This window comes from Anomalospiza imberbis, chromosome 3, assembly GCF_031753505.1.
Source record: "Anomalospiza imberbis isolate Cuckoo-Finch-1a 21T00152 chromosome 3, ASM3175350v1, whole genome shotgun sequence".
Lineage (NCBI taxonomy): Eukaryota > Metazoa > Chordata > Aves > Passeriformes > Viduidae > Anomalospiza > Anomalospiza imberbis.
The window spans coordinates 76,493,062-76,512,558 of NC_089683.1; the positions used below are offsets into that span (position 1 = coordinate 76,493,062).

General features: G+C 35.9%; 1 protein-coding gene across 10 annotated transcripts in view; it reads right to left on the reverse strand.

Moving 5' to 3' along the window:
* QKI (QKI, KH domain containing RNA binding) overlaps positions 1 to 19,497 on the reverse strand; it is a 150,767-nt gene that overhangs the window by 6,785 nt on the left and 124,485 nt on the right. For 3 of the 10 annotated variants that reach the window (XM_068185236.1, XM_068185227.1, XM_068185230.1), the window contains 3 exons: positions 9,645 to 9,732; positions 7,041 to 7,337; positions 4,304 to 4,378 (listed from right to left, as the gene is read on the reverse strand). In XM_068185236.1, coding sequence (XP_068041337.1) covers positions 4,304 to 4,378; positions 7,041 to 7,337; positions 9,645 to 9,732 — 460 coding nt within the window. Of the gene's footprint in view, positions 1 to 211; positions 5,149 to 7,029; positions 7,338 to 9,644; positions 9,733 to 19,497 lie in introns of those variants that run through there. The other 7 variants (XM_068185229.1, XM_068185233.1, XM_068185232.1 and 4 more) reach the window with 5 other exon arrangements.

Sequence of the window (19,497 nt, forward strand, 5' to 3'; positions counted from 1 at the left end):
TGGGTAGAAGATTTCTGGAACAACAGTCAGTGCACAGCATCAGTATCTGACTGCTATTAAGCATTAGTACCTCCCCAGGTGCAAGCATTAAAGCAACTATTAATGATGGATGTGATTATTAATAACTGGTTATTAAAAGAATGGAGTAATCTAAGAAATTCTGGACTTAGAGAAACAATTTGGTTCAACAAACTATGGGCCAAACAAAGGGTTTTTGTTCAATAAATTTTTTATTGCCTTTCATTTATTCTATTTACAAACAACATGGAATTTCTTGGCCTCATGATACAAAGCAGTACTATAAACTGTAGTCTAGCAACGTAGGCATCATCGTGGAAACCAGGAAAACGCTCAGCCTGCTACTATAGCTAGCATTTTCCTGTTCAAAATACTATTTTACACATATAGGACACTTATAAAATGCACTTGCATGTAAACACTGTAGAAGTCCTGCCATTTTAAAGTCTATACTTAAAAAGCTCTAAGTACATGAAAAAATAGAGAAAATATCTAATTGATACTAATAAGGCATTTTAAAACTACAAACAGCTCTCTTTATTCATTTTCAAAGCTAATACTCTGCAAATACAATAAAATCTGACATTTCATATACATTCCTGCTTTATATTTTTATATTTTAAAAGAAGCCACCTGTAAATACTATTTTCTTTTGCAAAAAAAGGAAAAAAGAAAAAAAAACAACAAAACAAACAAAAAAAACCCAAAACCACAAACAAATTACAGTAAAACATAAAAAAGTTCTCAAGTGGAAAGTTATCATTCCCAATGTTCTTGAGCTATTCCTTCTTTAATCATTCTCTCGCATTCTCCTTCACCAAACTTGGTCCACTTAACAGTAGTATATATTTTTTTTTTTAAGACTCATTCAACAGCTTAATTAGAGCTAATAAATTCTGAGGTTGATAAAAGTTTCTGTACTGTTGCCATTTTGACTAAGGCAGAGGAGATGAAAGTGAGAAAGATATTCAGTGCAAAGTCAGATTTGTGCCATTACATAAAATGAAGTCCAGTAGGTGTAATATTCACAGATACCATTGATTTAACAATCTTTCTTGTGGGTTCATTTACTTTCACATAATAAAAGTGGCCTATCATTTAGGATACGGTTCATAACACTACAAAAAAGTACTACTGTAACATAAATGAGACCAAACGATCCCTGAATTTTTTTTCAGAATCACGCTAAGTGGGATTTGTTAAAATTATAACAGCTGTTTCAAAAAGAAGAAAAAATAAAAATAAATATTTTATGTGGCACAATCTTACCACTTTACAGGTATACTAGAAACAGACTCTTAAAGCATTTTGATACTCATTACAATTTTGATTAAAAGGTATTAAAATTTATATATAAATTATGTGAAAATTGGTTTGGATAAAACATTTGAGAAAATTCTCAGCATTAATATTTCTTGTGGAGTTTAAAATCAAAGCAAGCTACCTTTAAAAAATACCAGGACACCTGTGATACATCCTCTGCCAAGTCTCTGGCCTTCTACAGTACACACAGGTTTGTCAATTGTGCAACACCATTTACAGTTTATTACAATTAAATCAGTCAGTCTCTCTGTTATATGAATCAAATTCAATTTTGTATTATTTATAAACTGTGGGTTTATTCTGAGTTAAAATGAGCTATATTTTCCAACCCTTCACCAATTCTACACGCTTAGTTGTAAAACATTTACAATTGGGGATTCTTGCTTTAAATGCAGTGCTTATCTCTGGAAAAACAACCCAAACCCCAACAAAAACCAAAATTATGCAAAGAATAAAAAACTACTTAAAAAGTGAATGCAGTAGTACTACAAAATCATCTGAGAGTCAATTTAGAATTTAAAAAAAACCCAAAAAAACCCACCAACTTTAGACCCGATGAATGCATAGATTTAGTGACACTTAACTACGTAAAAAAATATTTCCACATTGAAAAAAAAAGTATTTCGGTTTGCTGACATTGCTTTTTGTGGCCATAGCTATAGAAATATCCTATTGACAGAATAACCAAATAGGTGAATATAGAAAATACTGATAATATTTTAATTCAGCAATATAATTTTAGTACATTTAAAAAAAAATATTGCTGAACAAAATTGCCACCAAAACCTTTTGTGTGAGACTTTTAGATATGTGCAGTGATAACCTAGGATTTAAAATTCAAATTACAATGAAGTTCAGTTGTAAAATTAACTGGGATTATTTATATAAAACTGTAAAATAATGATTTCCTGAAATATCAGCATGGTTTTCCTAAGAGAGAGGTATGCATGATTTATTCCACAGGAAAAAGATATGTATTTATTTATCTACTTAAGACAGTGGGTTTCCAATATTGCCTGAGATGAATGCTGGTTTATCAGAAAATGTCTGTATTTTAAAAGAAGGTGAAATTATGCCAATAATTAATTTATATTACTTTTAAGTGACCCAGATGAAACATCTAGGCCTTTCCAAATATATTTAAAATCTATATTGAGAAAATATTATAATGATAAACTACAAAATGGTATTTTCTCCATGAAAACACCCTTATCCCCACTTTATCTGTGTATTTACTAGCTGTCTCAGGTAAGTATCTAATGACACAATAGGTTGCCATATCTGTCACTTGAAACTATCACTGCAGATCATAAAGGACCAGTAGCAAAAAACTGGTTTTTGCAACATCAGGCCAAATTTTCAAAGACAACCAAATCCTTACCACTAATTTCTTTTGACTGAAATAGAAAAAAAAAAAAGATTTCAACCTATTTCCTTTTTTACTCCTCTTTTTTTTTTTTGTAAATATGGGCTATGACCTTTAACTGATTATATACAGTTGCCCCATTGAAGAGTTCTCAAGAAATGGGAACAAGACAATGGGCTGCAAATAGTGGGCAGTGATACAGAAAAATCTTACAGAAAACTAAAGTAGTGTCCTGTATCAGCTTTCTGTAAAGCCTAAGATCATATCAAAGATAAAAATGTTACATAAATATACCAAATATCCAGGAGAGCCCCTTTTACTGTATTGACCAGAATCTGTATTCTCTTTTGTAGTTAATTTACGGAAGGTTGTGAGAAGTGGTCAATGTTAGGAGAGGTCAGACCTGTCAGTGGAATTTGGCTTTTGAATATTACAGTATCATGGAAACCTGCACACAACACTGATTTGGATGAGAGCAGAATAATAATACTTGGCACATAATGCTTTGCATCCTCAAAGCCCTGTACAAAACAAGAACCCCCACAACACCCCTGTGAGGTAGGGAAGTATTATTATCCTTATTTGACCAATGGGAAACCATACACAGAGAGATTAAATGACTTGCTGAAAACCACAGTGAGTCAGCAGCAGGGATAGGATAAGAATTCATCCCCCCCACTGCTTCCTAGCCAATGTCAATAAACCGAAAATATCAGTTTTCTCAATAAGCTTAAACACTTCATTCAGGGGTCCAAAGGCATGACACTTGAGGAACAGGAGAAAAATGAAGATTTACTTTCCATTCAAGGGTTAAAGAGAGATGCCCAAATATTGGACGTCATCTCACCAACAGGTCTTCAAAAGTTGTTTCTCCTTCAGGTCACACATTTTAGCAGCAAAAGACAAATACCAAGAAATAGATTTTGGAAAAAAAACCCAAAACCAAAACAACCAAAACACCTTCCCTTCCCCTACCCACACTGATTAAAACTCAAACAACTTTTGAAGTTATCTTCACAGCCCTTACCTTTCTGAATTCAGTTAGGTATCTGAGAACATGCATCCTCCTCATAATATACAGTACAGTGGCTCAAAAGTTTATTGGAATAAAAGGAATCTAAATCTTCAGATTTCTCCAAACACAGACAGGAGGCATTTATTCCTTTACTTCTTTCTCATTAAGCAACCATCCATTCATTTTATTTTGCAACACCAATCTGATATTTCCACGCCAATTAAAAGAATGAACCGGGGGGAAGGGAAGAGGGGAGCATGACCAAATTAATTATTGCAGCACTGATTTCATAGCGTTTCCTGATGCAGATAGATGTTTCATTTTTAAAACTGAATAAGTTATAGAATTTCTGTTAAATATATCCAAGTATATATATTTAACTGAGCTGGGAAAGCCAAGTTTAGAAATTTTTTTTTTAAACTGCAAGCATTCCCAAAGCTTTAAAATATTAACTGACCAGGTTTTTGAGAAAAATCATGAATGGGTCAAGACCGGGTATTTGGTTAACCAGCTGTGGTGTTGCAAATCTCATGTACACTCAAAGCACTTCTTACAAACAAGAACTGCAGAACTAAACTAACCTCGGTCTGCGGTCACAATCCTTTGGTAAGGATGGACACGCATATCGTGCCTTCGAACTTTAGTAGCCACCGCACCTAGTTAAATTGCAATTACCAAGACAAAGTTAGAAAACATTCACAGAAAACATTAACAGCAGGTTTATCAAAATGGATTTAAATGATCATTAACTACAAAAGTTCATTTTAAGAAAAGCAACAAGTTAAGGCACAGTAGTTTCAAATCTTAATCTTAAAAAGAAGTTTATCTGTGCAGATTAATATTGCATTTATTTTAAACATCCTGGCCTTAACCTGTTTAATCCATTCATTTACAATCCCAAAATTACAGTATTTCATGAAATCTATTAGACCCAAGCACATTTAAGCTTTACTAGTCACATATTCACTGAAGTGCCTTTCTTGCAGCAGGACTATTTTAAATAATGCCATCTTTAATACTGACAATTATTTGCTAACCTTAAGATCACTTCCAGTTCTACCACAAAAAAAAGTTTTAAAGCAATTCTTCAAGCCTACAGATTGTGATTTTAAACTTTAAGTCAATAAGTATGAACTGCAATGAATTAGGTGATTAGTAAAGCAAACACTAAATAGAACACGTAGCAGTCAGTATACTACTATACACTCATAAATTACAGCTACTCTGTAATAATAGGACCTAATCCAAATTAATAGCACTATTTTATTTTAAATCTATGTGCAAAAAAGTGCAAGTAAGTCACTGACTGCTAGGCCAAGCTTTTTTCAAGGCTGCTGAAAACTAAGCATTTGTTAAAATTCAGATCTGATGAAGGATCAGTTAAGACCGTTCTTGAATTCTTAGCCTTTCGTTGGGAAAGCCATACCTGAAGATAAAAGGAAGGGAATTGAAAGTTAGTCACCAACTAAAATTTGATCTCAACACCAACATCCCTAAAAATAGACAGGGATGCATTTCTCTGCCATTTTTACCAGAATTATTTTAAAACATCTTAGAAGTCCACCACAAAAATGGACAAAATACTATTAATGAGAATGAGCATATAACAAAATAAAACTCAATGAAATCCAAATTTAATGCAATTAACTCTATACAATTGCTCAGATAACAGAGCAGATGTATTAAGAGTTATCGATTCTAGGCAGCTAAAGTGGGAGTGTGGGGTTTTTTTCCCTGCTCCCTTTCCTTTTTTATATAACATTTTTTTTAATGAGGTCTGTTTTGGGCAATACACCTCACAGAATTAAGCCCGAGAGTATACAATGGTTTCAGATGCCATTTTAGAAATAATTTTAATTTTTCCCTCAGATCTCTTTATATAAAATCCTGCGGGAAATCCAGGTTCTCTGCATTGTAATAAACTTTACTCTGGAATGCTGTAAGTTTTCACTTGCTATTAACTGAATTCAGAAAAGGAATTTGCCACTAGCCACCAACAGCTAGATTGATGAACTCTCTAACTGTGACTTTATCCCAGGATGTACCACAACTGGGCTCACAGACTGGAGGTAGAGGAGCTAGGAAAAATATTTACATGTTTGTGGGAAATTAAAAAATGATAATGTTATCATATGCTCGCAGAATTTTGGCAATGGGTTAACTGACAACAACCATAAGCTGACAGACGTACTGCATACTTTTGTCCTGCTAGAATTTTTGTTATTGGTTCACTAATCCTGCAAGACCAAAGTCTGAAATACATTTTCTTTTTTACTGTACATAATGTGTAAACATGCACACATACAGATAACTCACCAAGTATCTGTCACATGAAACACTGATTTTTTGCAATACTTTCAACAAAATATTGACTTTGAACCTTATTGTCCAGTGTTCATTAGAGATGTTTAGAATTCGTGTAAATCAATAACTGCCACTGAACAAACTAAGATCAAAGTCCTATAAAATCAACATTATGCAGCACCAAGGTCATATGCAATTCAGAGCAAACTGAAGAGAAACGATTATTTAGATTCTGGAGAGGGTAGGGAAGGAAGAAACTATTGGAACTGCTTGTTCCATATTGGCCAGTTAACTGAATTGTTACGACTGCTTTATCATTCTTGCCATCACACACCAAGTCAGTGGTCTGAAATATTAGGAAAGATGGACATTTCAATGCAACGTATATAAAAGAAGCCATCAGTAAAGTTGCTAATTTTATCGTTCTTTGGTGAGAACTTGGTTTGCTTTATATTCATTCACTGAAATAATTTTCAGCTCACAATATAATTTAGTGCTTTCTGACACTGAGAGATTTATCAGTTGTGTACTAAATAAACAAAAACTCCAACTGAACAAAGACTTTTCCACTCCCTCCAGTTTTCCTACTAATACGATATATCAAAATAAGAAGCCCTCTCTTCCAAAAATTGCTGAATGCTAATTTATGTTAAAGAGAATACAAACTGATCTCTTATTCATGGGAGTCCAGGTAACATGTAATAGACCTCAACTTGTATATAGCTTTTTTCTCCCTTGCCAATGTATCTACCATCTCGTATCACAAGAACATGAATTTACCAAAAATAAAGTCTTCATTAATATAAACTAAGCACACATATTCAGGAATGCTGAATACATTTAACAGGTTTAAGAGCTGCACCATTTGAGCAGCTCTCCAAGGTGGTTTTGATATACCTGAAATAAGTTTGTTGCTTCAGATTTTTTTCTTTGAGCTCCATGAACCTCTACCTTGCAAACATGACAGAAGCACAAGCAACACATTCTCCAGTCATCCACGTACAAAGGTCTTACCTAATACACCACTAGGTTCAATAGGGTACTCAAGGATTGATGTAGCTGGTGCCAGCGTGTAGGGGTATTCGTATGGTGTGTAAATTAAACCGGCCTCAGGTCCGGGAGGAACTATTGCAGCGGTGGGATGAGGAGTTCCGTTTGGCATGACAGCGGTTTGTATTTGTCTGATCAAAGGCATTATGGTAGGGCCAGCTGGCGTAGGAGTACGCAGGGCAGCTGGTGGGAGAACAGGCGCAGGCCCAGTAATAATCCTTGGAGCCTGGGCTGTTGCTGCAAGAGAAAAGGCAAGGGCTGCTACAGTAAGCAAAGAAATTCAGAGGGAAGTATGGAGATAGCAGTACAAAACGTGGAAAGAATGGGAAAAAAGGGAAAAAGTAGGAAAGAAGAAAAATAAAAGGAAACCATTAGTACATGCGCTGATCACACAGTGCCAAAGCACACCATTCAAATGCAAACAGCTTTCCATTTTCCAGTGTGATTAAGTATGAACATGCAAAATAAAAAAGCCATTGTAAAACAGTGAGGTAGATTTCTCAAACAGGTTACACAGCACGAAAGCTCCATTTAGACCACATTTCTTCATTTATGCTATCCAGACTGCATGAGACTGAGATGCATGCAGGAAATACAAGGAAAATACTATCACAATCAAATACAGAGTACAAAATTTAGTGCATCTATAGAGTCCACAGACACTCAGTTATGCAGAGCTGCTGTATGAGTCGAGTTTTTATATGTCTTAAAATACACAATTCCCATTTCCAGGATCAGTGATGTTGAAGATGACCTTGGAACATGAATTGGTCCTGTCCTACCCTAACAGGAATAGCATAGGTTTGAATTTTATTTCCATATAAATCTTCACCAAATAACATACTTCCTTTGTGTTAGAAGTTCACCACCACCTTGCTTAAGTTAAAGAAAATAGGTGTTTTTTCTGTTTTGGTTTGGTTTTTTGTTTGTTTGTGGTGGTTTTGTTTGTTTTCTGAAGTGGTGCTAGCACATTTAATTAAGTGTTATTTGAAGCCTGTTGGCACACCAGATGAACAACAACTTAAGCACTAGCACATCTGCTGGTAACAGTCAATCTTAAAGGGTTATAATTTATGTATTTCTATGCACTACTATTGATCTACATTGATTTAATTTACTCACAGGTGGCCTGAAAAGAGAAATGTGGCAAAGTTTTTCAGATTTGAGACTGGTGCATATTTTAAATTATTTTTATTTTTTAAACAAAAACACTCAGATAATTTAAAATTGGCACTCAAATACTTATACTTCATTTCCTAAACAGAAATAAACCAGTACAGCTTCCACATCTTCAACTTTTCAGTAAAATCAAAACACAAAGACTGAAATTGTCTTATCAAATAATGAGTGTTATTGAGGCAATCTCCAGTCAAAAAAATAAATAAAAAATTCTATCTTCCCACTTACACTGATACAATATACCAATGGGAACAGACCAGACAAATAAATTGCTCAAATCACTAAAAAAATTTCAGTGCAAAAGTTTGCATCAATTTAAGCTATTCTGAAAGATATTTTACTCATAAATTTCCAATAATTTAGAGACTACCATATATTTAAAACTGATCTAGCTTTAAATATCATAGTGTCCAGTAGGGCTGAAAGATTTACCATTACCATTGTAGTCATAAAAGCCCTTGCTTATGTCCCTTTTGAAATCAGAATAATTGCACTGGTGTAAGCACTCTCAAATTGACCTAACTGCATTCCAGCCTTTAAACATAATCAACACTGAAATGGGGACTGTGTGGAGAAACAAATTTGCAAATATCAGTAGGTCCTTAGTGAAAAGACTGATTTAACTGTGCTTACATTTGACATCTGTATTACAGCTACAGCAAAAATGTACTTTTGAACAGCGACAGCAACTATATTTTTGGGAGGAGAAATTAGATTTTCAACTGAAGAAAAGAATTTGTATCACACATAATAGGTATATGCTTTCATTAGTAGGTGCGTGTAATTAATTTTCAAGTGTAAACTTGTGCATACATGCGTTTGCAAAAGCATTTTCACACAAATATAATGGAAGTAATAATAAAAACGGCTCATTACATCACTGATCCGTGTGAACTCGGCTGTGAAATCAGTTGATGAATTGTTGGTAAAACATAACACTGGGGGTACACATGCAAGCAAGATGAAAGGAAGGAATATAATACAGAAAAATGTATTCACAGTATCTTGAACATCTGTAACATTTTAAAATTAAATCTCTAAAAAAAAAAGGAGTCTACTGTCCTTTAAATGCTTTAAGGAAAAAGTGACTGTAAAATAGAAAAATCTGGCTTAAGGTTTGAGGTTTTTTTATACTATATGTATTTGTAAATATTTCAACCCATACACACTGTTAAAAAAATAATGGGGACAAGAAACAAGCTAAAAAACCCTGCAAATAACTTATCCTCCAAAAATCTTTTGCAACAGCTACCCACAGTTTTGTTGGGTTTTTGCTGCCTTTCATTCTCCAACATGAATTGCTACTGTACATTTTCCAGAGGTAGCTTTAATATTCAAAACCTGCAAACACTTCTATGGCATTGACCCTTGAGCTCATGACATGCTTACGTGATTTGATGTTGGCATCTCTGTAGGTGCCATTCAGAATTGCAAGCTCCATCAGCTGCATCTTTTTAAGGCTGTCTTCTCCTTCTGCCTGTGTAAGAAAAAATGGGAAGGAAGTCAGGATTATGAACTCACTAGTGCACAAGATCTAAGTGACCTATAATACAATTGCTCAAGTTCTAACCAAGCAAAATACCTGCTTACCATTAGTCACAGAAGCAGCAAGGTTTGTCAACTTTTCCATAAAATTAAGTGGAAGTTGCCAGTTGAATATCACGAAGACTTGTTAACAAATATCTTAGAAGAGTTTTGGAAAAGGTTCATAACATAAATTATAAAAATTAAGAATTAAACGTAAGTTGCATTTGGTAGAAATCATGTAAGGATTTTTTTTCTCAAACAAATTTTCATATACTCCTAAAGGTATCTTTAAAAAATTGTATTATTGGGCCAGAGGAAGAATAGCCATCACAAATTTTAAGCACTTTTTAAAATTTGATTTATTGTAATTTGCTCCATTCAAGTCGATACTGACTACTGCAGGGGTGTGGCAAACAAAAAAATAAACAACAATCTTTGAGTAGCTTCCAGACAGGATATTGACAACTGCCCTGAGGCTGAATTCCTAATTCTGGCACACGTAGATGTACTCCGATGAGGATATAACTACTATTTACACAGCATACATTACTCTTGGTTTTCCTTCAATAAAAACGACTTCCCTAAAGTTACCTACTCCACTGATATCGTGCAGGTTGCATAAATATTAAGCAGTGTTCGTTAGAACAATGCTCACTTTTTCAGTTAATAATGGAAGAATTTCTAACAGTAAAATTTCATTTTTAAGACCAGAGATTTTCTGATCTGTCTTTTCAAAAATACTACAATTTGTTTAGTCTACCCTCTATTGAGCAGAAAATGTGATTATGAGCTAGGAAACACAAGAGGGATGGTCAAAGTCTACTTTAATGTTAGGTTACCACCTTGCCTCCTGTATGGAATACCACTGCTGAAATTTTTGAGTCAGACACATAGAAGGACAGCTTTCTTGCAAACTGCAATGCATTCTTCCTTTGCTAAACTGGATTTCTTACATTTTTACTTATCTAATCACACAAAATTTTCCAAGTATTTGGAACACTATTTTCCAAGTTAATGAGCTTGTTATACATACTTTACTCCCAAACTTTAGATTAGTAATTTACTAAAGTCCTAGACAAAAATAGTTTTCGAATTTTATCTAAGCAAATCCAGTACTTATTGTGAGGTATGCTCAAGGGCCATGACCCCTTGCAAAGGGAACTATTAGTAGCTGATTTTTATCAACAACTCAAAATCAGCATGGTAAGATGAGTCAACACGGAATTCCTTTCAAATATCAGAAATTGAAAGTCCCAACTGTAATACTGAGGATTTGCATAAACACCAAGATTATCACACAGTAAACATTCAGAATATACTGAAAGTTAGACATTTTCTTTGTATGTTAAATACTGTATGGCAGGGCAAGCTGACACTAATACTAAGAAAGGAAATATATATTCAATTACCATCTTAACTAGAAATTAATTGTACAGTTAAGTACTGTACCATCCAGAAATGTCAGACACCATAGTCCCACAGGGCTTTTGGAATACAAAATGTGCCGATTCTAGCAATCTTAACACAGAACAGATTTATAATTTACACGTAAAATAATTTTATCTTCTTTTTTAAAGACACTATTTTTCCATTGAATCTTTGCTGGTAAATTACCTAAGCAATCATGACACAATAAAACCAATTCCATATGTATTTCCCTGTCCAGAGCTTACAAATTCTCACCATTCTGGATATACCTTATCGAAGTTATTTTAGCAATAAAGATTTTTTTAACACATTGATTAATCTTTTCCCCTCCCCCGTAAGTTGTACTTTATTTGATTTTTGTTTGCATTCATGTATTTATTTGAAAGTGTGTAACAAGGAAACCTCCACACAATGTCAGCTGCATCTCCCATATAGTTCCATTAATGTTACTAAAATTGCACACTTCCTCCAAATAAGACCTTCAGGAGATTGATCTACACCATTAATGACTTTCAGTAAATGCTGAATATTACACTCCACTTGCTAGGATAATTTTAGTAACCCTAATCCCAGATTTTGCACCACAGTGAATATTTCCCAATATAACTATATATAGGATAATAATTTTAAGACAGAAAATATTTTTACCCTTTTGATACGGTCAGAAGAAGGAGGTGTAAGTCCAAGTAATCATTCTTACTTTAGCATTTTCCTACAGGTCACTACTGCTTTCTATTAGAAAAGATGTTGCAATTACTAGGCTTTATGAAGCATATTTTTGGAAGTAACAGTGGACTTAAACAAAGCAGACCAAGTCCTTAATTTTATTTTTGAGATTTGTTTCTCTAGACTATGCTTAGCAGTTGATAAACTTTTCTTCTTTTAAAGAAAACCCAAAATACAGCTTAAAATTTTCCCTTAAAAACTGTATCAGTAAAAAATCAGAGATGCATGATGTGGACTTGCATTACCAGACATTAGCACTGACTTCTGACTTCCGGTGCTTTGATTTTTAAAGCATTTATTAGATTAAAAAAAAAAAAAAAAAAAAACAAAAAACCAACCCCAGCAAAAAACCCATCTCACCACTTTAAAAAGCACGCGTAACGCTGACCACAAGGTCATGGTTCCGGCTCCTCCCAGAAGATGGCACTGTTTGTTGTACAATGCCACCTCTGCAGGACATGGGTGTGCAGCACCGCTGCCACCACCCACCCTACCAGTGCTGCCCAAAATCCTGCTGCCCCTCGCACCCTACCCTTGGAACAGTCACTTGCCACCTCCCCTCATGGTGAAGTCACAGAAGTGCCCAGGACCCTTTGGGACACAGTGTCGTGTCCTTCACTCTCTGGTACCAAGCCCTCCACTTGCACATCCTTCACCAATAGCCAACCCCTCAAATTTCCAAGAGCTGCTCAGAGCAAGGGGCACATGTTTTTCCCTGCCCTATCCTCTCACTTCTTTGCTGACAGATGATCAAATGTGGCACATGAGATCTATCTTAGCTCCAGGCATTCCTGCAGGCACTGTTTGTTAAAGCAAAGAGAGGTTGCATCAGGGATACAAAGGCAATCTCTAAAGGGACAGTACATTACCTGTACAATAGCTGCAACAAAGCTCAGTCATTTGTACCAAAAGGAAGCTACTTTGAACAAACATCAATAAGGTCACTTAAAACTAGATCTGCATTACAAAGTTGAAGCTCAAGTGATTGACTCAAACCTCTCATCCTCTTAAATCTCTGGTGCTTTCCTTGTATTTATCATGTACAATATAACATGCAGATTAAAATAAAAAAGCCTTAAATGGTATATTGAAATGTAATTCTTTAAATGTAAGCAACTACTTGCAAATGCTCACTGAATACAAATCCAGAAGAGATGGAAGCAGTAAATCCTAACAAAACCAACTGTGCACAGACACCGCTGGGTGCTGTTCTGAGAACACACAGCCTGTAACTCCTCACAGTAGCTCAACTCTACCTGGGCTAGCAATAAATAGACCTAAAGGAGACCAAATGCCAGTGAGGACTATCATTTTAAGTAACTTGCTTTCTAATCTTTGTCAGTGTAGGATTAGAGTTGCAAGGCTCAAAACACAAGTGCCACCTACATGAAGTCTCTGGGAAACACTTCCTAAAAACCACAATTTCGAACTAAATAAGACAGTGCTGATCATACAAATGCCCTTTTAAAACCACAATTGCCATCCCTACTTTGGACAATACTGAGAGTTTCACAAAAAAGGAATGCAGTTTATTATATAACTGCTATTAGTAAGAGCTTGTTTCATGTCATGAAATGGGGAGCTTAGATAAAACACTCCAATGAATTATTTTCATTATCAATATCCAAGCTATACTTCAACCTCAGATATTCCAAGACCTCCAGAAAATCCTCTATTTTAGGTAGTGAAATGCCCGATTCTCATGTGCATACAGTACCCTGAGGAGTATCATACACTTTATCTTCTTATTTATATACAAAACATACATACACTAGATACATTTGTTATCCAGGTGGAAGATAGACAGGCATGTGGACTCCAAAGGTAAATGCCATCATTGCGCAATGTCAATGAAGGACTTCAGCAAATGACAACAGTTTTCAGAGGTGAAAGATGGACTGTTAGATTTTGTCAATTCTGAGAAGTCTGTAACAAATTACAGCAGAGAAGGAAAGAAAAATAATATTTAAAAGAAGGATCAAGTAGCAGTGTTTAGGATAGAGCAGAGATCCATAAACTAGACCTATAGAGACAGCCAGTGGCCACACTGCCCTGCCATACTGCTGCCAGGCCCAAAAGGAGCATCACTGCAGCTCAGGTAATTCAGAAACCAAAAAATCCACTTACTTGTGTCACAGCTGAGATACCTTATGCTGACAGAGTTTCTTGAGCCTTACAGTCTCACGTACATAAGTCTCAAAATGCTCTCTGATATTCATTATTATGAGGGCTGGAAGGGAAGGCTTTCAACACATCTCTACAAACACAGGGTGCTTTCCCCATATAATGCTCCATTTTCTTTTTAAGTAACTGCTTAGGAAAATGTAACAGATACGCTTTTTTCCCCCTACATTCATAACAAATAGATCCTCATATTTAGGTGATGTCAGTGACTTTCACTGACAGTCTAGCTTCCAGATGTCACGTATTTCAGATGACGTTTTTGCAATCTTGTCACATCCCTGTACTTCAGCTGAATTCTCATTAACTGAAGTAAGCCCAGCCCTAGGAAAGGCAGCAGACAGTTTTATTATTTTGGACAAAATGCAGCAAAGTCTGGCTTTGGGGACCAGTTCTTTATAAGCTATTCCAGGGCTGTCCTTTCAGGCTCAGAGTAGGAGCAGCAAGTGGGAAGAGAAAATGGTGGCGAAGCAAAACGACAACCAGATCAGCCAGGAACACAAGGGCCAAAAACCAGTCCCCATCTTCCCCTGCCAACTGCAGCAGGCCTGTCCCACCGGGCTCATGGAAAGAATGACCTCAGCAGCATGACAGCACCGAAGAGCACTTGCCTCCCAAGCACCTCAGCAACATCTCCTGCAGAACTGCCTCCCTGCCTGCTCCACACCACTGCTGGTTAAACAGCAGCTCTTGGCAGCAGCTTTCCTACCACCCTTGGAGAGAACTCTTCCAGCTACCAACATTTTGTCGAAGTCCATGCACCCTTCTACACATTTGCTTCAAGTAGAGAGAATTCTTCTAAGAACACACGATATTTTTCGGAATGCAGGTAAGGCAATAAATACTTTTACGTGCACTCCAAGCAGAAGGGCACAGGACTTAGCAGTTATGGAAGAACACTACACTAATGAACAAGAATAAATACTTAAAAATCTTCCTCAAATAGAAAAGTAATTTAAAATTGCCACATAAAATAAACATAAATTTTCTACCACCTGGAAATACACCCATTAAATATGAAGATTCTTTAGACTGCATAGTATATCTGCATAGTATAAGCCACCTACTATTTACTAATTTAGTAGGAATTTTGGTAAAATGCAATAGCATCACTGAAATATTTTACTGTCATTGATCTTATCCTACTTATCCAGGAGGCAGTGCTGCTCCTCAGGGGTCTGTCACCCTGCCTTCCCGCAGTCCTCAGCTGCTCTACAGCCCAACAGCTGCAGCTTGGAGGCTTGCACTGTGACACAGGCTGGATTCTCAGGCTCTAGAATGCTTTTATCTCCCTGACAAAGAAAAATCTTCCACTGCAATTCACTTGTAGATCAGTAAGTATTCCTAACATACCAGGCTCCAGTCAAACAGTCTTTACACATGAATGTCTCCATTCAGTGACAAAACCCTTCCATTCATAATTTATAAACAAAAAAACCTTACAAACATTATACTAAAAATTCCTATACATACATGATTAAACAAAAAAGCAGATCTCAGGCATCAATATATTGTATAATATATTACAAAGGCTAAAACACATTGGAATTTTTGAAGCTGAAGTATATATGCTTAAAATCCATGTTTGGAAGGTTTTTTTTCGTATCTAAGTTGTTGAAACTAATGTATCTATAGCAACAATATCCAAGAAAAGATTACAGGTAACTAGATGTGAAAGACAAAGAAAAGAGCTCTTTTTATTTATAAGACTCTGAATGGGAGTACCTCAACTATTAATCAATTACCTAGTGCAAGAGATTAGATTTTACTTTTGTAAAGGCTTTTGGTTCTGGTAAATTACTCTGTTACTCAGAATTAAAGAAAACATCTCATCCTCCCTTTCCCTCAAAAAAATCTGGCAGAGACCTTCAAGTTTCCCATGCCTAGAATGTAAATATTGATAGCTAGAAGTTGCTAGTAAACATATGCAGCAGACTTTCTCATCCTTGATTATACACTTCTGAGGGTGATGGAGCAGAAATCCTACACCATAGCTTTGTTTGTTTTGAGGGGAATTGGTCAAAGAGGTCTTTTCTGTCACAGCTGGGCACCTATTCTTGTATGAGAGGAAACTTTCCCAAATGCTTTAACAACAAAGACTTCCAGATGAGCCATATTTCTCAGAGTCCTGTACGTCAACAATCCTATGGCACTGAACAGGTGGTAAAACTATAGCTCAGTTATTTCTCTATTTCCTTTTCAACACTGACACAAACTGCTATGGCTATGAGGACAGGCAGAGATAAATTAGCATCATTATTTCTTCTGGGCAACACAGTCTGCTTATCTTCTTCAAAGCAAGCTCTCAGTTCAAATGATATGCAAAGAAGACTTGTGCTGTTTCACTTGACAAATTCATTGGTCATAATGTTAAAGATACACTAGGGGGAAAAGGCAGCCTATCTTTTTACACTTCCCATCACCTTATCTGACATATCCCTGTTTAATCATGATACTTGCCTTACCAGTAATACTTTTGAGAGTCCTGATGCCCTCCCTCCCTCACTTTCCATTTCTGCACAAAGAAAATACAGATAAGGTACAGAAAATTGGCAGATAGCGTGTTTTACAAACCAGACTGAAATACAGCGTCAGTGGAACTTACAAGTTTGCTTCACCATATATTCCCCTAGGTACTAGCTGGTAGCACACTGGGGTGGGGAGAATTTTTCTTGACCATAACAGGTCAACATTTCTTTAGGACAGATGTGACGTGATGGGCTCATATTTAAATCACAGGGGTGTGGGCTTTGAAGGAAAAAAGAGAAAAGGTCACTTGGACAAGATAGGTTAAATCAGGCCCTCAACAATAATTAATTTCAGAACCTGATTTTTGCTTTACTGTTTTTTTTTTGTTTGTTTGTTTATTTTTTTTAGTTATTGTTGCTATTTTCCTTGCACGTCTGTTTTACTGTTTTTAGTAAAATCTGTGATAAGAATCTCTATACACCACACTGGAGGGCTTCAGCAATTCATAAAGCTCCATGACAGGAATGCATCGTTCATGACACACATATACACCCTAAACACCAAAAAATTCTAAAGGAAAAAAAAATGCACAGTACATTCTAAAATGTTTTTAAAAGGCAGAATAATGCTGAGATGCATTCAGATTTATTTGCTAGCATAGACGTCTGCTGATATTTGTATTAAGATTCAAATGAAATACCTATCAACCTGAAGGCATCTACGCAATCTAAAGCATTAGACCTATTTTTAGCAATGTGCAAGCCCAACTTAAAAATGTTCAGTGCTGAACACTTCACTGTTGGTATTTCTAGTTTTGGAATGCTGGACATTCAAAATGCCTCCTCACTGGTTAGTTCAATTCTGAAAACAGCAGTTAAACCATAAGCACAGCAAATTAGATAGTACCAGGCAAGCCTCTTGAACAAATTTCCCACATATGGCTCTACCAGCAACATCCTGAGTTCCATCAGCATCCTAGGAATCTGAAGAGGGAAGAATGCAAACACAACCTATATTACGCAGGTTTTTATTCCAGGTGTAGCCTTTGGAACAGAATGAACAGTGCCAGAACACTCAGACAGTGTTGACACATTCCACTTTTATCAGGACAAATTCATTAACCCATCTTGAGTTTTCAGTAAATTATAAAAACAATTTAACTAATATATGCTACAAAACAACCTATGATCAAGGTGGTTGTTTTAACAGGTACAAATTAGAGGCAGTTGTTAGAAATATATCAATGGAATGATTAATTAAAACATTTACAGTTAAGTGTAGCCTGACCTGTAATATTTATTTTTGCTTTGTCATCCTAGGAGGTCTCTATTCAAAGTTTGAGTTTATACACTTGAAATAGCTGTAAATTCCCCTGAACTGCAAAGACACCTAACTTAAATATTGAAGTGGATGGGTACATGGGGGGCAAGATGGGAGTGGAGACCCCCATTTCAGGGTTTCAAAACTAGTTTTTTGTTACGAAGTCAAGAGATCCCAATGCTACAGTTTTCTTTCCAGCTATGCTAATGGTTTACTACATAAACAAAGCCTCTCATTTTCAAAATGGCACTTGAGATATGACTGCATGTTTTCATATGGAAAACATGTCCACTATGTTTTGAATCTGTTCCCACCCAGAAATAATAAAAAAAAAAAGAAAGAAAAATGACATTTCATATCAAATTTAGTAACCAAGAAAGAATGTGAGGAGTCTCTCTCTTTAGAGCAACAAAAGAAAACTGCTGGTGACAGGGAGCACAAAGACTGCTGCTGTAAATTAGCACATGTCGAAATTTCAAGGGTATCTTCTCTCACGTGTTTCATTAAACACAGGATTGAGGGCTGCACATTACCACAGGGGAATTCAAGCTGCAGTACTAACTTCTAAGACATTTTTATCTTCAGCAGGAGATGGCCTGAAAATGTAATGCTGACTAATTAAAATAAACTACTTTATTACAATATGGACTAAAGCCATGAACGTTTAGGCTTTTCCAGTTGTAAAATGTTGGTATTCAGGGAGCAGTGGTCTTCCAATAGCTTCTTCAACTGTCACACTTACTGCTCTACTCTTATTTTCAACAGAAATTCTGACAGCTAAATGTGATATAAAACATTTTTTCCTTCATTTCACCTACACTCCCTCTTGCAAAATACTTGCATTAATAGTTTTATTTTCAAAATGACTGTTTTCTGCACACACACAACCTCTAAGGTTGAGGCATGTAATGACTGTTTCATTCTGAAGTTTACATAAAGCTACCATCTAGAGAAACAGTGTTGTTTTAAACCTAAGATGCCCAAAAATTCGACCAATTTAAGTTTTACATTTCTAATTCAACTAATGAAATAGAATATTGGAAGCCTAAAAGGAGATACACACTGAGTATATACTTGCAGTAATTTTCAACAGCTGCTAAAAAGTGAATGAGTACTAAAAGGTCACAATTATTTCCAACTGCTTACATGGCTACGAGCAGCCCATAGCTGTGTTGAATCTAACACCACATGAGTGTCTCATATGCACTTTACTGGTACTCCAATACCAATGCTTAAGTACTATTTAAAAATCCAAGTTAGCTCTTCCATAAACACCACAAATGCCTCCCCAGTTCTTGAACTCTCAGAGCTGCTGAAGTCCAGAAGAAGGGGGTGATGGTGGTATTCCAACTGGCCAGTCTCATCTTGTATGGCTGGTAAAACCCACTTTCTCACAGCTTAAAAATACAGAGAAGTGAAAAAACTAATTGTGTGCCTTCTCTTTAGGGGACAAATACGTCAATCATAAGACCTTCTGTCTGAAGGCTCGGGCTGCTCGAGGCAGCGTGTTGCTAGGGTGAGGGCTTGCTCTGCTATTGACTGAGCCTTCTTTTCAGCTTTCAGAGAGCGGCCAACCCTTGTTTTCCACAGA